General features: G+C 43.6%; 1 protein-coding gene across 1 annotated transcript in view; it reads left to right on the top strand.

Moving 5' to 3' along the window:
* Positions 1 to 24,921, top strand: part of TMEM51 (transmembrane protein 51) — an 88,279-nt gene that overhangs the window by 21,470 nt on the left and 41,888 nt on the right. Inside the window, exon 2 of the mRNA XM_044278393.1 lies at positions 18,441 to 18,902. Coding sequence (XP_044134328.1) covers positions 18,490 to 18,902 — 413 coding nt within the window. The 5' untranslated portion in view covers positions 18,441 to 18,489. The remainder of the gene's footprint in view (positions 1 to 18,440; positions 18,903 to 24,921) is intronic.

The following is a 24,921-nucleotide window of genomic DNA, read 5'->3' as shown; positions in this document are numbered from 1 at the left end:
CAAGCTCAGTAAAAAAACATTATTTTTATTTTATTTATTTTTTACAATAATAATTCACGAGAATAAGCGAAGTAATAACTTCGGCTCATCAGAGCAAATACATTCTAATATTCTACGGAGCTCCCGCTCCGTATAGTATTACAACAAAGTTTTATGCAAGTCAACTTTGGATGAAGCATCCAAAGTCCATTCGCTCATCCCTAGTTGCCTTGCCTCACAAAAAGTGTAATATAGGGTGATCAAAAATCATGCATGCATCATTAATTATATTTGAAATGTAGATTGTGTTCTCACCTCATGTGATATGAAGTAATATTACGTGTGAAACATTCAATTTTCTGTATGTTATATTGAAATTTCTTTGAAAATTCTAATAAAAATTATTTTGTTCCCCAAAAAAATAAAAAATCATATGTACCCCAAAATAGTATCAATAAAAACTGTCACCTTATCCCATAGTTTCCAAAATGGGTCACTTTAGTCACAAATAGGTCACTTTTACTTCAAATAGGACATGGTGTCTAAAAATCAGTCCAGCGAAATCTGCCTTCCAAAAACCATGCGGCGCTCCTTTCCTTCTGCGCTCTGCCATGTGCCCGTACAGCAGTTTACCACCACATGTGGGGTGTTTCTGTAAACTGCAGAATCGGGGTAACAGATTTATTTGGCTGTTATCCCTTGCTGTGTTACAGAAAAAAAAATGATTTTAAAATGGAAAATCATTTAGAAATGTCCTTCGTTTTCCTTTTTCAATAAAATGACATTTACAAAATAATACCAACATAAAGTAGACATATGGGGAATGCTAAGTAATAAATATTTTATAAGGTATCACTTTGTTTGAAAAGCAGAGACATTGATATTTTGAAAATTGCTAATTTTTCTAAATTTGGTTTTTTTTCATAAATAAAGGTGAAATATATTGACTCAAATTTACCACTGTTAGGAAGTACAATCTCAGAATGGCTTGGATAAGTAAAGGTTATTATCACATAAAGTGACACGTCAGATTTGCCAAAAATGGCCTGGACAGGAAAGTGAAAACTGACCCGGGGTGGAAAGGGTTAAAGCTTTTGGCTTTGGAATATCTAACAGGATTGATTGACTGTATATACAGAATTGAGGAGTCATTGCTGACACTAGGTGCCCCCGCTGAGCTGAAGTGCTGACCGCAGGCCCCACATTATGGTGAAAGGTCAGTCATATTGGAAAACATACTGTAAATGTGCATTTAATTATATGGTTCAACTTAACCGGCCTATTACTAATTCATTTCAATAGAGCCGCAAAAATGCGGGCCATTCCGAGGACCCCCAACAAAAAATTGAACACTTCCTATTCTTGGCCATTTTGCAGGTAAGAATAGGCATTTCTAACAGAAGGCGGGGTGTGCTGATCTGCAAAATGCGGGATGCACAGCTGGTATCTGTGTTTTGTGGATTTGTGTTGTGTGAATGCCTCGTAGGTGCACTACTGTATGTCCCTGTATACTCAAGTGCTGCAGCCCTGGTCTTCTCCCTATCTTCCCAGTGTGTTTTAGTGCTGGGAAGATGCTGTAGGGCAGGGATCAGCAACCTCTGGCACTCCAGCTATTCTGAAACTACCATTTCCAGAATCCTCTATTCACTTCTATGGGAGTTACAAAAACAGCCGAGTAAGTGTGCATACTGGGAGTTGTAGTTTGTCTGCAGCTGGAGTGCCGCAGTTTGCAGATCCCTGCTGTAGGCAGAGGATTCGGCTGCAGCGCTTGGCATTGGTGGTAAGTATACATAGACATGATACACTTCCTGTTGGTGCTAAGTTCTGCAGCCCAGTCCTCTCCCTAATTGTAGGCCTGTATGTCCCTTTATACTCACTGCCAGAGCTAAGTGCTGCCCTGGTCTTCTCCTTATCTTCCCAGTGTGTTTAGTGCTAGGAAGATGGGCAGAGGATGAGGCTGCAGTAGTCGGTGCTGGCAGTAAGGCAGGCAGGCCAACTTTAAAAAAAAAGAAAGAGGGACATTATGTGTGGTGCGCACCGTGGCAGATTTTTATTTTTTTTTCCCAGCACTAGGCCATGCCTCTAACCCCACCCAGTCCTATAAATGCCCCCATTTATGCCACCACACAGTAGTTATGCCAGTATTGTGCTCCATCATGGTAGCAATGCCCAGATATGTCCCCCCTTGCAGTAGCAATGCCCAGGATTGTGACCCCTTTCACCTCGTTCCCCAGCAGCAAAATACATGGAGCTGCCGGCCGGCCCTGCCCAGACCAGCAGTGTGGAGCGCCGACAGGGGGGATGAATGATGGAGCAGGGAGCTGGCGGACAGCTCTCTGCTTCATCATTACAAGCAGCTGTCTCTGCATCCGGTGGAAGCAGATACCGCTGCTGGAGCGCGGGCCATACCTCCCCTGTACCGGGACCGCAGGACAGCCACTGAAATCCGGGAGTGTCCCACCAGGTCCGGAACGGTTGGGACGTATGGCCTAAATAGTTACGGGACATGTAAGGAAAAGAGGCAAGCTGAAAACCCTCTGCATGCTCCACAGCCATCTTCAGCACTCGGAAGAACTCTGAAGACAGACTCTCCTTAATAACACTCGGTTATAGCTTTACTAAGGAGGCTCTTTACACCCTGTTTTCTAGTAAAAAAAAAAAGAAGCTCATGTCCCTCATCAAGTATATTACAAAAATGTTTAATATTCCTGTGCCTAAACTAGTTAAAATAAACAGACCGTTGCACTCTAAAGCATGTCTTTTGTGTCTAATTGGACAACTTGTTCTCTTCCTGATTGTCCATGTAGGGGGCAGTTATTTCCTATTTGATGCATGAAGAATTGGGAAACTTTGAATATAGTACAAAATTATCTAAAACTTAACTGATATAGTCACAAATGGTTGTCGGACACAGTGAGATGATGGCTGTGTAGTATACACCCATTTATGACGCTCGATCCCTATTGTTCTAATTGGACAGTTGAAGACGGACCACTTCCATTTTGAGCACTTTCAGACGAGCTTGTCCAGTGTGGGAGTGTGATTTCCCATTGTGGACACTGCTGCTTTAACATTATAATGATTTATAATGCTGTGTCTCTGTCCGACCTTGGATATACTGAATTATACTGACAGCATTATAGCGGTACAATTCAGCATATGCAAGGTCGGTCAGAGACACACAGCATTATAAATCATTATAATGTGAAAGGAGCAGTGTCCATAATGGGAAATCGCACTCCCACACAGAGCGAGTTTTCTGCACCGTACACGTTCATCTGAAAGATTGACCACAATCTCTTTATATTTAAATGACTGATCTTTAGTCGGGTCAGTACAATGAACCTTATTTTTGGCTGGTAGCCATGTAGCCTTGCGTAACCAGTTTACTCACCTCTTTCTGTCCTTGAAACGTGAAATCTTTTCACTGGTTAGTAATAACCAATGGTATAGTCTTGTATTATCTCAGTCTGAGTCAACGATTCCTGACAAGTTGAGCAAATCAATAAAACTGACCAAACAGAGATTATGTAACCTCTTCTATTGGAAATCATAGGTTAATGTTTCATGTTCACCAGTGAAACAATGACTTGAAAATAGATAAGAGGACTGTACTGAATGTACAATATCAGATCTGCAGGGGTCCAACACCCGGCACCACCGCAGATCGGCTGTATGAGGAGACCATGCGCGCAGTGTGCATGTCCCCCCTCCCCTCTCTCTTCCTGCTCTCAGTTGTATGTCTATGGGACAGCAGCAGCGGACAGGAAGGGAGACGGCACATGCGCACTGTGCGCGCGGTCTCCTCATACAGCTGATCCGCAGGGCTACCGGGAGTCTGACCCCCGCCGATCTGATATTGATGATCTATCCTGAGGATAGGTCATTAATAAAAGCCTGGACAACCCCTATAATGTAATGGGGAAAGAGAGATGCTCCGGCCAATGCAGATCATGCGGTCATGTTATTGTAAGTAACATAGGGGGAGCTTTATCATCCCACAGTGCCATGGATTTGGTGTTAAAAACTGGCCTTTTTACAAAGCCCTCACCCGTTTCTGACGAGAGCAGGGCATAGATGAGCCCACCGGCCCTGACACATTTATCATCATTTATGCCAGAAAGTGGAGTAAATGATGACTGAAATCTATGCCAGCTACGAACTGTAGTAGATTTCTGGCTGGTGCACGGAGGAGGCACCTCATCATACGTTTAATACCTCCTTTGGGAGTGCATGGCTTATCGGTACTGGCGTAGCACATGCTGGTCCTGATAAATCGGGTCCATGTATTTTGGTTTACAGTCTAACAAACTTGCGTCCATCCAATTCAGTCTGGACGGATGTGGTAGATGAGAATTCTCCTAATTTTGAAGAAAGAAAGATTCCTTCCCCACTGCAAATCTGGTAACTGAAATAACTCCCTGCATCAATGATACTTCTCCAGAAATCTAGTAACTATAACCTGTAATAATATTACACTCCAGAAATACATCCAGGCCCCTCTTGAACTCGTTTTGTGAATTCACCACCTCCTCAGGCAAAGAGCTCCATAGTCTCACTGCTCTTACAGGAAAGAATCCTCTTCTACCTTGGTTTATAAACCTTCTTTCCTCTACTTGTACATGATGTCCCCCTCGTCACAGTCAGTAGGCTCCCTCTAGTGGTGGCGGCAAGTAGCTTTAAAGGAGTTATCAGAGACTAGAAATGCCGCCCCCCCCCCCCATATAGGGAGGGGGGGTGCAGCCAATGGCAGGCGGTGACTGGGTCCAGCCTCCCTAGCATCGCGGATGACGCTAGGGAGGTTCGCCCCCGTCACCGCCTTCAATTTGCTGCCCCACCCCTTCCTGACACCGGATGTTTTCATCCGCGCACGGGGAGGAGCAGCAGGGAGCAATGTGGAGAGCAAGGTAAGTTAAATCAGTGTGAGGGGCCCGGGCATATGGGGTGGCATTTCCAGTCTCGGATAACCCCTTTAAATTTAATAATTTTAAAGGCTATAGACACCTTTTTGGAGCATTTTTTTATTATTACACTCAACTTTTTTATCTAAAATTTTATTTTATATTTATTTATTTTTATCTCTGAATTCCTTAAATTTCTGCAAATGAAAATCAGTTCTATCTGAAGGAGGCTTTGAGAAATCCATGTGCTTCCTGCCAAAACAACCCCATTCAAATGAAATTTTCTGCAACAAAATCTGCCATGTGTGAAGACACCCTTAGGCTAGGTTCTCACCTGAGCGTTTTACAGCGCGTACGATCGCGCTGTAAAACGTCCTAAGCCCCAAGTAGTACAGGAGCTTCTTTGGGGCGCATTGTCGCTCGTTCCCGCACATAGACCAAGCGGGATCGCACAACAATGGGCGTTTTCTTGTTTCCTCGGCACCTATGTAAACGCCCGATTTAAGCACGCTTGTAAACAGCGCTCATCGGGTACGCTTATGTGTGAACCCGGCCTTAGTGAATGTTTGAGCTGTCAGAATTTCAGAAATAAAGGCAACAGATCGCCTTCATAGCCGCTCCCTGATGGATTGATCAAGTAGGAGAAGCAACTATCTGCAGATGCACTGAAATTGAAAGCTGTAGAGCAAAAAAACTGTTAAAAATGTTTGTTTAATAAATGCCAATTAAAAAAAATAATAATAATTTAGTAGAAATTGTTTTAATAATTTCCCAAGGGTGTCCATAGCCTTTAACTCTGTGCAGCAAATCTGGAGCTCTTTTTCGGAGACCGAGCTTATTGAGCGTTTTGTGCAGTGGTGACAAAGTGACATTCCAGTCCCTGAGCGGTGAATGTATTTATTGGCCCATGCTTCTCGGCAGCCTAGTTAATAAGGGCGGCACAGAACCTAACTTGTATCTAAGCACAGGTCTGGTGCACAGTATAGTAGCTGATATACAGGGATTAGAAATCATATTGATCATTCTGTGAAAATCGCCCTCTCCATTACTCACACATAGCATTTATGTGAGCTGGGCTAATACTCAAATGCAGGGGCTGACTGGCAACTTTTGGCCCAGGGGGCAAGTAACACCCAGAGGCCCACTGAGCCCCCCCCCCCCCACTTTCGTCAGCCATGTAAATGAGAACACAGTAAAACAAAATAAACTAGGCATGCTCCGATATATCGGCCGCCGAAACACATCAGCCGAAAATTGCATTTTTGGTATAATGCCGAAAGTGTCATTTTCTGGCTGATACAGTGTTGCATCCGTGTATTCTCTCTTCTCCCCGCTGGGCGCTGCTCTGTGTCCCTCCCCATGACACTTGATGACTTTTGCAGGAGAAACTGTATATTGTGTGGCACAGTGTAGGCTATATGTGTATAACATAAACATATTTCATTTGAAAACTTACAGTTACTTGACCCTTGGGGATCTCGGACGCCACTTCCACGCTTTGGCCGGGGGCTCGGCGGAGCTGATGTTGTGTTTTATCCTAATGAGAAAGATTTCATAATAAGGATTTGGAGAAGGGGCAGAGGGGTCACAGAGCAGGGAGAGGCTGTGGCTGCTACTAGGGGGTCATACCATGGGGGAGTAATAAAGCCCACTATAATGCCCCACCCCCCCAGTAGAAATAATTCTCCTTATAATAGACAGTGCACAAAATACCCCCTTGTAATATCCCCAGTTGAGCTAATGTCCCCATAGTGCCCCCTATAATGTGCCAGTAGCCACATAGGGCCCCCCTCTAATGTGCCAGTCGCCATAGGCCCCCCCATATATTGTGCCAGTAGCCATAGGCCCCCCTATATTGTGCCAGTAGCCCATAGGCCCCCCTATATTGTGCCAGTAGCCCATAGGCCCCACTATATTGTGCCAGTAGCCCATAGGCCCCCTATAATCTGCCAGTAGCCCATAGGCCCCCCTATAATCTGCCAGTAGCCACATAGGGCCCCCCTATAATGTGCCAGTAGCCACATAGGGCCCCCCTATAATGTGCCAGTAGCCACATAGGGCCCCCCTATAATGTGCCAGTAGCCACATAGGGCCCCCCTATAATGTGCCAGTAGCCACATAGGGCCCCCCTATAATGTGCCAGTAGCCACATAGGGCCCCCCTATAATGTGCCAGTAGCCACATAGGGCCCCCCTATAATGTGCCAGTAGCCACATAGGGCCCCCCTATAATGTGCCAGTAGCCACATAGGGCCCCCCTATAATGTGCCAGTAGCCACATAGGGCCCCCCTATAATGTGCCAGTAGCCACATAGGGCCCCCCTATAATGTGCCAGTAGCCACATAGGGCCCCCCTATAATGTGCCAGTAGCCACATAGGGCCCCCCTATAATGTGCCAGTAGCCACATAGGGCCCCCCTATAATGTTCCAGTAGCCACATAGGGCCCCCCTCTAATGTGCCAGTCGCCATAGGCCCCCCCATATATTGTGCCAGTCGCCATAGCCCCCCCTATAATGTGCCAGTAGCCCATAGGCCCCCCTATATTGTGCCAGTAGCCCAAAGGCCCCCTATAATCTGCCAGTAGCCCATAGGCCCCCCTATAATCTGCCAGTAGCCCATAGGCCCCCTATAATCTGCCAGTAGCCCATAGGCCCCCCTATAATCTGCCAGTAGCCATAGGCCCCCCTATAATCTGCCAGTAGCCACATAGGGCCCCCCTATAATGTGCCACTAGCCACATAGGGCCCCCCTATAATGTGCCACTAGCCACATAGGGCCCCCCTATAATGTGCCACTAGCCACATAGGGCCCCCCTATAATGTGCCACTAGCCACATAGGGCCCCCCTATAATGTGCCAGTAGCCACATAGGGCCCCCCTATAATGTGCCTGTAGCCATATGCCCCCCCATAATGTGCCAGTAGCCATAGGCCCCCCCTATAATGTGCCAGTCGCCATAGGCCCCCCATATTGTGCCCCCGTGCCCCCCACCCCCCTCATAAAGTGCCAGCCCAGTAGACTACTGGGCTGGCACTTTATGAGGGGGGGGCAGGGGGCACAATCTGGCTAGTGGTGGCTACTCCTGGCACATTATAGGGGGCCCCCCCTAATCTGGCTACTACTGGCAGTAGTAGCCAGATTAGGGGGGGGGCCCCCTATAATGTGCCAGGAGTAGCCACCACTAGCCAGATTGTGCCCCCTGCCCCCCACCCCCCTCAAAGTGCCAGCCCAGTAGTAGCCAGATAGGGACAGAAATAAAGAAAAAAAAAAAAGTCAGTCAGACATACTTACCTCCCTGCTTCTCTGGACTCCCGCCTCCAGCCAGCACAGAGATGCAATCACTATCACTTTACGGCAGCGGCTCAGTTAGGCCGCAGGACCGGCGCAGGTGGCGCGATGACGTCATCGCGCCGATGACGTCATCGCGCCGCCTGCGCCGCTCCGGCGCACTGCTCCCCTGCTCCCCGTCTCGTCCCTGGCATAAAGCGGCTGTTTATTCCGGCCCGGCCGGGACAGCAAGCCAGGGAGGCCCGGGGGGCAATTGCCCCCCTGCCCCCCGGCCCAGTCCGCCCCTGCTCAAATGACTCCAGCGGTTAAAGGGAATGTCGGGTTCAGAGCTGAACCTGGAAATATCCCCTTCTCCCCCACTGACATGTCACGCTCCGATGTTCTCTCTTGCCGTGCACTAAATCGCGCAGGGCAAGGGCTTTTTCTGGAGTGCTAGGCGGAGACTTCCGTCTAGCAGTGAGCCGGTGATGTCGCCGGCACTAATGGGCAGGCTTTAGCGCTGAAAAACGGCTAGGGCAGGGCTAAAACCCGCCCATCAGTGGAGGTGACGTAAGCCTCCACCTAGCAGTGTAAAAATGTAAACAAAAAAGCCCTTGCTCTGCAATAACCGCGTAGGGCAAGGGAACGCATCGGAGCATGAAATGTCAGCGGGGAAGAAGGGGATATGTCTGGGTTCAGCTCGAAAGTAACTAGAAATTACGGTCTGATGTACAAAAAGTCTCCGTAGTGCCACGGATTTCTAGAGAAATGAAACTTGTGATGAGACTTGATGTGGACAGTCAAGCTTGACATCTCCAGCCATATGTCACCACTCTGTTCTTGTCCTTAGGTGGCAGTAGTATAGATACCTGTTCTGTTGTTGGCTGACTGGCGTTGAAACGTGACAACCTTCTGTTTTAAGAGCCAGAAATGTGCAGAGCAGTTGTCGTTTTCCCATAAAGTTCTCCTCCTTGCAGTTTATACACAGCAGCCGTGAACACCTAAGGCTACTTTCACACTGGCGTTTTGACTTTCCGTTTGTGAGATCCGTTCAGGGCTGTCGCAAGTGGTCCAAAAGGGATGCATTCTGAATGGATAAGGATGCTTCAGTTTGGCTCCGTTCCGCCTCCATTCCGCTTTGGAGGCGGACACCAAAACGCTGCTTGGGGTCCGTCTGACGAAACTGAACCAAACAGATCCATCCTGCTGCACAATGTAAGTCAATGGGGACGGATCCGTTTTCACTGACGCAATAGAAAACTGATCCGTCCTCCATTGACTTTCAATGGTGTTCAGGACGGATCTGTTTTGGCAATTTTAAAGATAATACAAACTGATCCGTTCTTGCGGTTGTATTCTCTGAACGGATGCGTCTGTGCAGATCCATGACTGATCTGCACCAAACGCGAGTGTGAAAGTAGCCTAAAACTTTACTGTAGCAGGGTTTTTGTCTTTTTATTTCTTACTTTTGAAGGGATTGTGTAAGATAACAAAATCATGGCTGCTTTCTTAAGGAAACAGTGTAAATAAGGTTAAGTTTCATGTTCTGGACCATTCTAGAAGACATTAGCCATCCTTTTCTAATCTCTTGAAGCTCTATCAACTAAAAAATGGCAGCTTTGTTCCAAAAACAGCACCACTCCTGTTCACGGGTTGAGTGTGGCATTGCAGAGGAACTGAGACTACCAATAGACAGCTGTAGCACTGTTTCTGGAAGAAAGCAGTCATCGGTGGTGTACCTTCAATGGAGGCGGGTCACATAACTGCTATGGAGCCCAGGGGGAGGTGGGAGCCAGCACTGAACTCCTTCTGTTCCCAACATCAAAACACTCTGTTTTCATGCAGCTTCCATTATGGGGGGCTCGAGGCAAATAGGTTGCAGATTCCATTGCAGTCTATAGTAACTGTATACATTCTTAGAAACTTAGTTCCCCCTAGTGGTGGCTCTAGGCATTAGTTTTTTTTTTTTAATAAACTGAAGGAAGCCAGACATAGAGCTGTATGGTATTAATGACTGTCTTATTTATGAAGCTTCTGTGGAATAAAGTGGGTGAGGTAGAGAATGACTTTGATTTTATTGCAATTTTTTTATTTTATTTTTTTATTGAAAAATGTTTTCCACTTAGTAAAATAAAAACTTGTAAATTTATTAGATTTGGGAAGTTGCACTTTGCATTCCATGTTGCATAGGAGTGTTTGACACGTGCATACTAGTGGGACAGGGGCTTGTATTGCTATGGGGCCCTTTAAGATCTGTGTACGGCCTTGACAGTCATGTTTTTCTAACCTTGGACAACCCTTTTAATAACAATTGTCTGGAATTACAGTATAGACAAAAGAAAAGGGCTCATACTGCAGTATCCCACAGAAGGACGCTCTGCTTTAGGAACGATGCCACTCTACCCGAACGATCATTGTGGTGTGATGTGACCAATCGGATGTGCGCTCAGTCCAGTACTAGGAAATGACACTGTTCTGAGAAGGATCTTCCTTTCAGTTTGTTCCATGTATATACAATGCACACAGTGGGTCTAATGTACAGTCATGGCCAAAAGTTTTGAGAATTACATAAATATTGGAAATTGGAAAAGTTGCTGCTTAAGACATGTTCTACACCGTAGGACATGTTGACTAATCTCTCAATTTTAAAATCAGTTTGAGGGATTAGCGAGACCGCAGAGTGCACCTGTATTTGTTGTTGTTTTGTTATATTGTTATATTGATTATTACATCCGCACTTGTTACCCTGTGTGAGATGTCTATTATGGTACTTGTGGTTCGCCGTGGGCATCCTCCACCGTATGCATTTTGCTGGGGATCGCCATTAGCAACGGGCCACAAGTGCAGGATTTGCTCCCCTATATATATATGCACGACTGCATGTGGGTTTGAGCACCTCCTGCTAATGCCACCTTGTCTTTTTTGGTTTGTATAAGTTTTTATAATAGCAATTTGCATATACTCCAGAATGTTATGAAGAGTGATCAGATGAATTGCTTACTTTTGGAAGATGGCCTGGTGTCAAGAAGGACAGCAAAGAAGCCACTTCTCTCCAAAAAAACCCATCAGGAACAGATTGATCTTCTGCAGATAATATGGTGAATGAACTGCTGAGGACTGGGGCAAAGTCATATTCTCTGATGAAGCCTCTTTCCGATTGTTTGGGGCATCAGGAAAAAGGCTTGTCCGGAGAAGAAAAGGTGAGCGCTACCATCAGTCCTGTGTCATGCCAACAGTAAAGCATCCTGAGACCATTCATGTGGGGGGTTGCTTCTCATCACAATTTTGCCCAAAAACACAGCCATGAATAAAGAATGGTACCAAAACACCCTCCAACAGCAACTTCTTCCAACAACAGTTTGGTGAAGAACAATGCATTTTCCAGCACGATGGAGCACCGTGCCATAGGGCAAAAGTGATAACTAAGTGGCTCGGGGACCAAAATGTTGACATTTTGGGTCCATGGCCTGGAAACTCCCCAGATCTTAATCCCATTGAGAACTTGTGGTCAATCCTCAAGAGGCGGGTGGACAAACAAAAACCCACTAATTCTGACAAACTCCATGAAGTGATTATGAAAGAATGGGTTGCTATCAGTCAGGAATTGGCCCAGAAGTTGATTGAGAGCATGCCCAGTCGAATAGCAGAGGTCCTGAAAAAGAAGGGCCAACACTGCAAATACTGACTCTTTGCATAAATGTCATGTAATTGCCGATAAAAAACTTTGAAACGTATGAAGTGCGTGTAATTATATTTCACTACATCACAGAAACAACTGAAACAAAGATCTAAAAGCAGTTTCGCAGCAAACTTTGTGAAAACTAATATTTGTGTCATTCTCAAAACTTTTGGCCACGACTGTACAGTTGTGTGACTGTATTCTTTCTGGACAAATATTTTTCTGTTCCCGATACATTGTTTTATTTTGGTAACAAAGTTGGCGTTTGTGTTTACACAACAGAAACAGGTTTATTGTTTTTGTACATATGTGTGCTTAACCCCTTCAACCCCGGGCCTGTTTTCACCCTCCTGCCCAGAGCATTTTTTTGCAAATCTGACAGGTATCACTTTATGTGGTAATAACATTAAAACGCTTTTACTTATACAGGCCATTCTGAGATTGTTTTCTCGTCACATATCGTACTTCATGACAGTGGTAAAAATGAGTTTAAAAAAAATCCTTTTTATTCATAAAAAATGCCAAATTTACAAAATGCAAAATTTACCAAAAAAAATTTAAACATTTCCAAATTTCAATTTCTCTACTTTTAGAATAGATAGTAATACCTCCCAAAATAGTAATTACTTTACATTCCCCATATGTCTACTTCATGTTTGGATGATTTTGAAAATGACCTTTTATTTTTGGGAAACGTTAGAAGGCTAAGGAGTTTGGAAGCAAATCTTCTAATTTTTGGGAAAACCTAGCTTTATTTTTTAGGGTCTTATTCTCATTTTTTGCGGGATGAGGTGACTGTCTGATTGGTACTATTTTGGGGGGCATACGCCTTTTTGATCACTTGCTGTTGCAATTTTAGTGATGTAATGTGACAAAAATAGTTTTTTTTTTTTTTTTTTTTTTTTACGGTGTTCACCTGAGGGGTTAGGGCATGTGCTATTTTTATAGAACTGGTTGTTACGGCCGTGGCGATACCTAGTGTGTATGTGTGTGTGTATATATTTACTTATGTATTTCACTTTAGCACAATAATAGCAGTTTTGAAACAAAGGATGTTTTAGTGTCTCCATTTTCTGAGAGCTATTTCTTTTTTTTTTTTTGTTTTTTTTTTTTTGTTTATTTGGGCGATTGTCTTAGTGGCTCATACTTTGCGGAATGAGGTAACTGTGTTTTATTGATACCATTTTGTGGGACATGCGCCTTGTTGATCTCTTGGTGTTGCGCTTTTTGTGATGTAAGTTGAAAAAAATGGCTCTTTTTTTACAGTATTTTATGCTGTTTATTGGAGAGGGTGGATCATGTGATATATTTATAGAGCCGGTCATTACGGACGCGGTGATGCCTAATATGTGTGAGTTTTGTTTGTTTTTGCTTATTTTTCAGTTGTTTTTTTTTAAATAAAATAATGGGGCTTGAGGCTGGATCTCCTCGGCACCCGTAGAAGGCAGTTCCCGATGAGGTGCAAGGCATTGGGCAGCCTCTGCACTGCATCGGGGACTTGATGCGATCACTCACCCGACACAAACCCCTTCTATGTCACGGACCGTGGCATAGGAGGGGTTAATCCACCGTCATCTGCTTTTACAGCCATGCCGGCGGATACAGCAGGGGTCCGGCTACCATGGACTGCCGGGCCCCTGCAGTGATCGCGCGCGCACCTCTCCGGTGCATGCGCGATCACCATGACGTACTATTACGTCAAATTGCGGGAACGCAGTGGTTCCCATAACGTAGTAGTACATCAAAGGTCGGGAAAGGGTTAAAGGGAATGTGTCATCTGAAAATGACCTATTATTTAAATAACATTTTTATGTTTGACATATATTTTTGATATTTTTAATTTCCCATGTCAATCTCTATAACAAAAACCATAAAATCCTGAAGTTTTCACACTAGCCACGAAGCCTAATAATAGGCCCCACTTCTTGGTCTTTACAGATCACTTTATTATAGTTATATATAATTCTAAACCTGTCTATAATGATGAGGAGATATCACCTCTGTGTACAGATAAGTAGGGTTCACCAGTCACAGTAGGTGATTGTCACAGCTTATCTATTCTTTCCTTGTACAGTGACCTCGATGTAGAAAACTTTCCCATAGAAGTCAGAGAGGTGCCCTCCTGACCATTGTGTCTATGGCCCATTCGGCTGCCGTAAAGCAATTTATTTTTATTTATTTTTAATTTTTTTTATACTTTGTAAATGCTGTTAAGAACAGCTCAGGGAAGATGGCTGTCCCTATAATCATGTTTAGGAAACAGAATAAAAAAGAATCTGTAATTAGAAAATCAGTTTAGAAAAAAAAATGTTACTATCTGGTATTTAACTGGCAGATTAAATTTTGGGTGACACACTTCCTTTAAAGGATAAATGCTGAACAATGTGGTTCATTGGTATATCTATATTATTAAAGGGGTTGTCTCACTTCAGCAAATGGCATTAATCCTGTAGAGAAAGTTAATACAAGGCACTTGCTAATGTATTGTGATTGCCTATTTTGCTTCCTTTGCTGACTGGATTCATTTTTCCATCGCATTATACACTGCTAGTTTCCATGGTTATGACCACCCTTTAATCCATCAGCTGTGGTCGTGCTTGCACACTGTAGGAAAAAGCACCAGCCTCTCTGGTGGCCGGGACCACAGGAGTGCACATAGGCTAGTGGTTTTTCCTATAGTGTGCAAGCACGGCCACCACTGATGATTGGAGGACAGTCATAACCATGGAAACGAGAAGTGTATAATGTGATGGAAAAATGAATGAAACCAGTAAAGGAAGCAATATGGATAATAACAATACATTAGTAAGTGGCTTGTATAAACTTCCTTTAAATAATAAATGCTATTTGCAGAAGTGAAACAACCCATTTAATGCTGGGTCTCCATGGGGCAGCCTCAACCTTGCCAATGGCATGAAGAATTTTAAGATCAACCAGAATATTTCTGCGATCATTGGCCACCGTATGTGGGCAGGGTTATGGTGACTGCCCAATGGAGATCCAGTCTAAAACCGACCAGTGAAACTCCTTATTCTTTAAATATAAAGTTGACACCAAAATAAATTATTAAAATGAGTTCCTTATTTTGTGTTGGTTGTTTTATAGATGGATAGATAGTTTGTCAATGGGCCTAATATGGCGATGGTTTCAATTAGCGTGGGTTTTATTATATATATATATATATATATATATATATATATATATATATATATATATATATATATATATATATATATATATATATATATATATATATATATATATATTCTCTGTATTACATTTTTTACTTTTTTTTTATTTATTTTTTTACTTTTTTAGTTTGCACTTTTACTTTGTAAATAGGGCATCCAAAGGAGCCCCAGTTACCTCCTGTGAGGGCATTGTACATGTGCAGTGCTGATCTGGGTGGGCTAAGACACAGCAGCTTTGCTCTGTCTTCTTCCTCTATTCAGTGCTCAGCTGTATGAGGAGGCTCTCAGCCCTTTGAACCCCTTGCGCAGCTTACCAAGCACAGCGCTGTCCATGGGATAGTAGCTATGGTTGGTATTGCAGCTCAGTCCCATTCTCTTGAAAAGGACTGAGCTGCAACTAGGCCATGTAAGTGGCGAGCATCACTAGCTAGGAACAAGCCTTGGCACTCGCCAGAGTGCCGCAGTCTCATCAAACAGCTGATATGTGAAGGTGCCAGGAGATGGACCCCACCAATCTGATATTGATGACCTATCCTGAGGATAAGACATTAATATCAAATCCCAGAAAACCCCTTTAAGGCTGTGATGAAACTTAATTTATACAGTATAAAACTAGGGATGAGCGAATTGACTTATGATGAAACATCCGAAGTCCATTTGCATAATACTTTGTTTGAATACTGTACGGAACGAGCGTTCCGTACAGTATTAGAATGTATTGTCTCCTATGAGCCGAAGTTATTACTTTGTGAAGTCTCGCGAGACTTTGCATAATAACTTCAGAAATCAATTTCTACTGTAAAAAAAAAAAAAAAAATTTCACGAACTCTGGTTCGGTTCCAAGTGGTACCTTGAAATCGAGCCTGAGTTCGGTACGTGTTTTTTTTTTTAAAGTAGAAATTGGTTTATGAAGTTATTATGCAAAGTCTCAACTTCGGCTCATAGGAGCCAATACATTCTAATACTGTACCGTGCGCTCCTGCTCCGTACAGTATTCAAAGTATTATGCGAATCGATTTAGGATGTTTCATCCGAAGTCTATTCGCTCATCCCTATATAAAACCCTTTGAACCTCAAAATGGTGCTCACTTATTGTGAAGCGTGATCCGAAACTGTAGGAAATGTGCAGTGAGATGGAGCTCAGCCCTCGGAGGATTTGTTGGCCCCTTCAAGAAATGTGAACTGTTGACCCCATATCCTCTTGCTTTGTGGGATGTCGAGGAAAGGCCAGACAGGTCATTGTGTCAGCACCTTCATTCTGAAGGGACTCGTCATTGTCTGAGCCTCAGTGAGTTTCTTTCTTAGATGTTGCTTCCTCTGGGCAGTGGTGCATAGAGGAGTAAAAGGCATTTGGCTGCATTCCCTACAATGTTTGCAGTAGAAATGTTCTGTATAACCTCTAAACGATTTTAGAGAGCATTCGAAAATTGTACAACTCAGAAGTGGAAGCATGAAGTGCCATTTATGTGCTGCTTCCAAAATCAACATTGTGTCACTGCACTTGTGTCTGGCACCATAATGTTCTGCTGAAGTTGGCTCATAACGGGTATTCTGTAGAGCGAGCCGGTCATCAGACTAGTGCACTTCTAACAGTTTAAGGCCCCAATAATGGTTGTTGGAATTCGGTAGCCTGATCTGGAGCTCCCCGTATCCGGCATTGTCTGATACAACATGTACCGCCAGATCCCCACTGACTATAATGGGATATGGTGGATAACCTCCCACTTTCCAGCATATATGCCAGGAATCTGATGGACAAAAAACATTTTCATGCTGCATTTTTTGTCTGTCCGAATCAGGGTTGCCAACCATACAGAATTTTCTGGACAGTTCGTATAAATAGTATTTTTCCTGTGTTCGTGAAAATAAAATAGATTTTTTTTTTTGTGTTTTTGTTTTTGTTTTTTTTGTTTTTTGTTGAGACTGGTGGTACTGGACTAGATTTATTTTGGTGGTAATATCATAATTTTAAAGCTCTCAGTAAATGCTGGTAATGAGTTCTTATCAGTATATTGAGCTATAGACATGGATTATTTATCATCTTTATCATTTATTATGGTTTTCCAATTTGTCCATAAAAAATGTTGGCTGTCCGCAATATTGGGATATTGTCCAGAAAAAAAGAAAAATTCTGGTTGGGAATCCTGGGCAGAATCCCGGCATTTGGATCTCCACCAGATCCCAATATAGTCAATGGGGATCTGGCAGTACGCGGTTATATCCAGCAATGCCAGATACGATGAGCTCCAAACTCTAGTATGAATGGGGTCTTAGATGCTCATGGCTTTAAAGTGATGTTTTTTTAATTTTAGGTAAAAAAAATCTAAATCTTTATATAAGTCAGAGCTTTAGTTTTCTAATATAAAGCTCCAAATACCCCTGCATAGAGTTTAATTCATAAAATTCTTGCTGCCTACAGCCACGACTAGGGGAGTTAAAGGGGCTCCTGCTATTGATGACCTATCCTGAGTATTGATCACTCATTTTCGGAACTAGCACTGTGAATGGAACAGGAAACAAAGTTCCGTTCATAGTGTAGTGGTCATGCTCGGTTACTGCAGTCCAGCTCCTATTTACTTCAATGGGAGATGAGCTGCAGTAACCCAGCACGGCCACTACACTTTGAACGGCGCTGTGCGTCCTGTTCCATTTACAGTGCTTTTTCCAGCCGTGGGCGTAGGGAGTGTTGGGGCCCCACCGATCGGACATTAATGACCTATCCTGAAGAATGGTTATCAATGTCGGGAGCCTGGAAACCCATTTAAGGAGCTTACTGCAAACTCATGTATTATTGAGTTTAATGACAGATGTTCCTCCAGTTTATTTTTTTTAAAATATAAAATCGGAGGGTCGCTTAAAGGGATCCTTCAACTTTGTATTTGTTTTAATAGAACATCCGTCAGGTTTGTGAATAATTTACTATAACCCGCTGGGTGTGGCTCGTTACTTGCAGATCTCATGCCAGTGAGATAGACATGTGCCCCTTTCTCCACAATGACTGAAAGCACTGTGGAGGTTTAATATAGTGCCAAATAGGCATATCACATTGTATGCTATATACCCGTGATGTCTAACCTCCAGCTGAGGTGAAACTACGACTCCCAGCATGCTCCATTCATTTCTGTGGAGCTCTTAGAACATCTTGGGAGTTGTAGTTTTACCACAGCTGGAGCGCCGGAGGTTAGCCATCACAGCTCTATACAATTGCCCCATAAGCACAGTTTTTCCGTTCTTTTAAATGTGTATAGATGCCAGCAGTTCTGGTATTTTATTCATGAACCAGGATGAGCAGACACAAATGTTTTGGCAGTAAGAAAAATTCTAGTTCACATGACTGCCCAGTATGCAGTGCTACATCTGTACCTATAATTGGGTCTTCTTGAATAGCTTTTTAATATTCCTTTTTTTTTTTTCTGTTCACAGTTTTCTACAATGCATCTGAACAGCGGGCAGAAATCTTTACACTCAGCCTATGCGCAGGAGATGTAATTTAAAGACTTGGTACAGCCATTTACACCTGTGGTTGGAGAAATCGGTGACCATGGCGCATTCAAAATCGAATGGATCCCATTACGCCCTTACCGCCGTTGGAGTGGGCTTACTGGTGCTTGGCGTGGTGATGGCAGTATGGAACCTTGTCCCAGGTTTTGGAAGCAATGACAAACCTGTCCCACCCCAGGGTAACGCCAGCACACCAGAGAATAATGGGGAGGTTAATCTGAAGAGTAAGACCTTCTCGGTGGCCTACGTGCTGGTGGGATCTGGCATTGCTCTGCTTTTATTAGCCATCTGCTTAAGCATACGCAGCAAACGCAAGCGACGTTTGAGTATGGATGGCGTGCAGGCTGTCCAGCAAGAAGCAAACCCTCCATCCATGGGTGAAAAGTAAGTAGATGATTATTTATGATGGGAAAGGGTGGAGCTGATCTGAGAAGGCTAGAGCTTGTAGTTCCAGGCAAGACCTGGAGCGCTAAATGTTGTAGACAACTGATCTCCATCAAGAGTGAGACCAGGGCCAGATCTAGGTGCGTTCCTTCACCCATGGTGCATTGGTTGCCTCATATGGCCTGAAACCTAAGGCTTTTGACCACCATGAATCTTGTTTGTTGTATAGCACTGATGGATTACTTACCTGCTGTTACTTGTATCAGTGTTATCTGGCCAACATATGGAAAAGTTGGGCTCTGGTGACATTGCATCAGAGGTTTGCACTGGATGTATGTGCCACCATGTATCTCTGATATAACCTAGGCCGGTGGCCTATGTTGTCCAGATTCCCATTGTAACTGCTTTTTTTGTTTTGTGTTTTTGTTTTTTTGTTACTGTATGTAAGGAATAGAGTAATTGACTGACCTGTTTCAGATAGCTTAGGCTACTTTCACACTTGCATAAAATAAAGAATACAGCGGCTCACTGCTATTTCGTATGGATAGGTGCTCACCCTCAGGTCTTACCCTCAAGACCAAAAATTGATATACCGTAAATAAATAGATGAGGGGGCACACTCAGAAGGAAAACACTATTTGATGATGTAAATTTGATTTAATAAAAATAATGTAAAAACAAACCCCTAAAATACACATAAAACATATACATCAAAATATCTGAATATGAAATATGCAGCAACCAAATGCATAAAAATATAGCAAAAAACACAAGTGTCCCACTTAAATTTGCAGATATAAATGTGGCGATCACTGCTGTATATCTAACACACAATTTGATAGTGAGGCAATCCAATTGGAAATTGATGGCGACAGCACTGTGGCCCCTTTAAATGATGTTAGAAAGCCCGCACTATGCTGCAGCTATAGTGCCGTGGCTTTGAACAATGTTCCAATTGGGAATGGAATGTAGGTGCCTTTTTCCTTAATTATCAGGATTCTGTGTCCTTAGATATATGCATCCACTTAGGCTGCTAGTAGTGGCTCGGATTAAAGATCAAAGTCCGATACTTCGTTTATACAGAGATGCGTGTATACCCTCCAGGTTACTTACTAATTCTTGCCGCTGTGACTTCTTATCCTTACCCCTTCTTGCTGCGAGACTGCAGCGCTGGTATCCCAGGTGGCCGTACACGGCCGGCTGTGGCGTCCCACGTGACCTGGTGTCCGCTTGTGTTCGGGTGTCCGCTTGTGAGCTCCGTTTTGAAGGGGCTCACAAGCGGCCCCGAACGCATTCGTACTGCCCTAATGCATTCTGAGTGGACGCGGATCCGCTCAGAATGCATCAGTCTGGCAGCGTTCAGCCTCCGCTCCGCTCAGCAGGCGGACACCTGAACGCTGCTTGCTGCTGTGCGGAGGCGTGCGGATCCGTCCAGACTTACAATGTAAGTCAATGGGGACGGATCCGTTTGAAGATGACACACTATGCCTCAATCTTCAAACGGATCCGTCCCCCATTGACTTTACATTGAAAGTCTGGACGGATCCGTCTGAGGCTACTTTCACACTTAGACATTTTTTAACAATATAATGCAGACGGATCTGTACTGAACGGAGCCACCGTCTGCATTATATGAGCGGATCCGTCTGAACGCAAGTAGCCTAAAAACTTGTTTGTGCGTCAATGGGTCCCTATATGCGGGGAAAGTTATGCAGGCATGCAATGAACAGGTACTGCAGACACAGTACGTACATAGCCTAATTTGGCCGCTATACTGTATGCGTTTTATAATTTGGCACTTTTTAGGGCGCGTTCATCATATAAAGGTTACTAGCAGAATGTATTGCACAGGGCATCATCCAACATCAGGTCGGCTCATAGTGAGACTCTTCATTTGCGGTCCGAATTTCAGATTAATTTGCTCTGGCCAGCGTGATGGTGATGACATCATCACATTCTCTAATGGTCGATAAATGTTTACCAGTCTTTCTCCCTTAAAGGCCCCATTCACATTCACCACTTGTGCAATTTAAAAAAGAAATAAAAAATAACCTTTTATTATATTCATTTTAAATAAACACAGTGGATTAGTATCTCTTATTTTGCGTATCTTGTATTTTTCTCTGTGTTGTATATTTTCAAAGCCAGATCTTTACTGTATATTTATGGTACTGATAGTTGGTTATGGGTATATAATACCGATGGTTGTGTTAACTCACACACACCTCCGTTACAATAGTATCAAATGGCTGCCATGCGCTGAGAGCTGTCGTCTATTGGCAACATTCTTGTTGCTAAAATAATAAATAGTTTCCATATTCCATTTACTTTATTACTACCTCTCTCAGTAGTAATTACCATTCACATATTCTTTCTGACTTCTTTGTAATACTTCCCTTCCCAACTATCCTCCCTCCTCTTATTCCAATCTATTTCTCCTTATAAGTGCTGGGGAACGCCTGCAGGCCCCCCCAGCTTGTCACCAACACTAAAGTATTTTGTATTTAACCACTTCAGCCCCGCTAGCTGAAACCCCCTTCATGACCAGAGCACTTTTTACACTTCGGCACTACACTACTTTCACAGTTTATCGCTCGGTCATGCAACTTACCACCCAAATGAATTTTACCTCCTTTTCTTCTCACTAATAGAGCTTTCATTGGGTGGTATTTTATTGCTGCTGACATTTTTACTTTTTTTGTTATTAATCAAAATATAACGATTTTTTTGCAAAAAAATGACATTTTTCACTTTCAGCTGTAAAATTTTGCAAAAAAAACGACATCCATATATAAATTTTTCGCTAAATTTATAGTTCTACATGTCTTTGATAAAAAAAAATGTTTGGGCAAAAAAAATAAAAAATGGTTTGGGTAAAAGTTATAGCGTTTACAAACTATGGTACAAAAATGTGAATTTCCGCTTTTTGAAGCAGCTCTGACTTTCTGAGCACCTGTCATGTTTCCTGAGGTTCTACAATGCCCAAACAGTAGAAAACCCCCACAAATGACCCCATTTCGGAAAGTAGACACCCTAAGGTATTCGCTGATGGGCATAGTGAGTTCATAGAACTTTTTATTTTTTGTCACAAGTTAGCGGAAAATGATGATGATTTTTTATTTTTATTTTTTTCTTACAAAGTCTCATATTCCACTAACTTGCGACAAAAAATAAAAAATTCTAGGAACTCGCCATGCCCCTCACGGAATACCTTGGGGTGTCTTCTTTCCAAAATGGGGTCACTTGTGGCGTAGTTATACTGCCCTGGCAATTTAGGGGCCCATATGTGTGAGAAGTAGTTTGCAATCAAAATGTGTAAAAAATGACCGGTGAAATCCGAAAGGTGCACTTTGGAATATGTGCCCCTTTGCCCACCTAGGCTGCAAAAAAGTGTGACACATCTGGTATCGCCGTACTCAGGAGAAGTTGGGGAATGTGTTTTTGGGGTGTCATTTTACATATACCCATGCTGGGTGAGAGAAATATCTTGGCAAAAGACAACTTTTCCAATTTTTTTATACAAAGTTGGCATTTGACCAAGATATTTCTCTCACCCAGCATGGGTATATGTAAAATGACACCCCAAAACACATTCCCCAACTTCTCCTGAGTACGGCGATACCAGATGTGTCACACTTTTTTGCAGCCAAGGTGGGCAAAGGGGCACATATTCCAAAGTGCACCTTTCGGATTTCGCAGGCCATTTTTTACACATTTTAATTGCAAAGTTCTTCTCACACATTTGGGCCCCTAAATTGCCAGGGCAGTATAACTACGCCACAAGTGACCCCATTTTGGAAAGAAGACACCCCAAGGTATTCCGTAAGGGGCATGGCGAGTTCCTAGAATTTTTTATTTTTTGTCGCAAGTTATTGGAATATGAGACTTTGTAAGGAAAAAAGAAAAAAAAAGAAAAATCATCATTTTCCGCTAACTTGTGACAAAAAAAAAAAAATTCTAGGAACTCGCCGTGCCCCTCACGGAATACCTTGGGGTGTCTTCTTTCCAAAATGGGGTCACTTGTGGCGTAGTTATACTGCCCTGGCAATTTAGGGGCCCAAATGTGTGAGAAGTACTTTGCAATCAAAATGTGTAAAAAATGGCCTGCGAAATCCGAAAGGTGCACTTTGGAATATGCGCCCCTTTGCCCACCTTGGCTGCAAAAAAGTGTCACACATCTGGTATCGCCGTACTCAGGAGAAGTTGGGGAATGTGTTTTGGGGAGTCATTTCACATATAACCATGCTGGGTGAGAGAAATATCTTGGCAAAAGATAACTTTCCCCATTTTTTTTATACAAAGTTGGCATTTGACCAAGATATTTCTCTCACCCAGCATGGGTATATGTAAAATGACACCCCAAAACACATTCCCCAGCTTCTCCTGAGTACGGCGATACCAGATGTGTGACACTTTTTTGCAGCCTAGATGCGCAAAGGTGCCCAAACTCCTTTTAGGAGGGCATTTTTAGACATTTGGATCCCAGACTTCTCACACTTTCGGGCCCCTAAAAAGCCAGGGCAGTATAAATACCCCACATGTGACCCCACTTTGGAAAGAAGACACCCCAAGGTATTCAATGAGGGGCCTGGCGAGTTCATAGAAATTTTTTTTTTTTTGCATAAGTTAGCGGAAATTGTTTTTTTTTTGGTTTTTTTTTCTCACAAAGTCTCCCTTTCCGCTAACTTAGGACAAAAATTTCAATCTTTCATGGACTCAATATGCCCCTCACGGAATACCTTGGGGTGTCTTCTTTCCGAAATGGGGTCACATGTGGGGTATTTATACTGCCCTGGCTTTTTAGGGGCCCTAAAGCGTGAGAAGAAGTCTGGAATATAAATGTCTAAAAATGTTTACGCATTTGGATTCTGAGGGGTATGGTGAGTTCATGTGAGATTTTATTTTTTGACACAAGTTAGTGGAATATGAGACTTTGTAAGAAAAAACAAAAACAAACAAAAAATTTCCGCTAACTTGGGCCAAAAAAATGTCTGAATGGAGCCTTACAGGGGGGGGGGGGGGGGGGGGGGGTGATCAATGACAGGGGGGTGATCACCCATATAGACTCCCTGATCACCCCCCTGTCATTGATCACCCCCCTGGTAAGGTTCCATTCAGACGTCCGTATGATTTTTACGGATCCATGGATCGGATCCGCAAAACACATGCGGACGTCTGAATGGAGCCTTACAGGGGGGTGATCAATGACAGGGGGGTGATCAATGACAGGGGGTGATCAGGGAGTGTATATGGGTGATCACCCCTCTGTCATTGATCACCCCCTGTAAGGCTCCATTCAGACGTCCGCATGATTTTTACGGATCCATGGATACATGGATCGTATCCGCAAAACACATGCAGATGTCTGAATGGAGCCTTACAGGGGGGTGATCAATGACAGGGGGTGATCTGGGAGTGTATATGGGTGATCACCCCTCTGTCATTGATCACCCCCTGTAAGGCTCCATTCAGACGTCCGCATGATTTTTACGGATCCATGGATCGGATCCGCAAAACACATGCGGACGTCTGAATGGAGCCTTACAGGGGGGTGATCAATGACAGGGGGTGATCAGGGAGTGTATATGGGTGATCACCCCCTGTCATTGATCACCCCCTGTAAGGCTCCATTCAGACGTCCGCATGATTTTTACGGATCCATGGATACATGGATCCGATCCGCAAAACACATGCAGATGTCTGAATGGAGCCTTACAGGGGGGTGATCAATGACAGGGGGTGATCAGGGAGTGTATATGGGTGATCACCCGCCTGTCATTGATCACCCCCCTGTAAGGCTCCATTCAGACGTCCGCATGATTTTTACGGATCCATGGATACCAAAACACATGCGGACGTCTGAATGGAGCCCTACAGGGGGGTGATCAATGACAGGGGGGTGATCAGGGAGTGTATATGGGTGATCACCCGCCTGTCATTGATCACCCCCCTGTAAGGCTCCATTCAGACGTCCACATGTGTTTTGCGGATCCGATCCATGTATCCGTGGATCCGTAAA

Source organism: Bufo gargarizans, chromosome 2, assembly GCF_014858855.1.
Source record: "Bufo gargarizans isolate SCDJY-AF-19 chromosome 2, ASM1485885v1, whole genome shotgun sequence".
NCBI lineage: Eukaryota > Metazoa > Chordata > Amphibia > Anura > Bufonidae > Bufo > Bufo gargarizans.
Note: the sequence above shows the minus strand (reverse complement) of the source record. Positions and strands in the feature narration are given on the sequence as shown.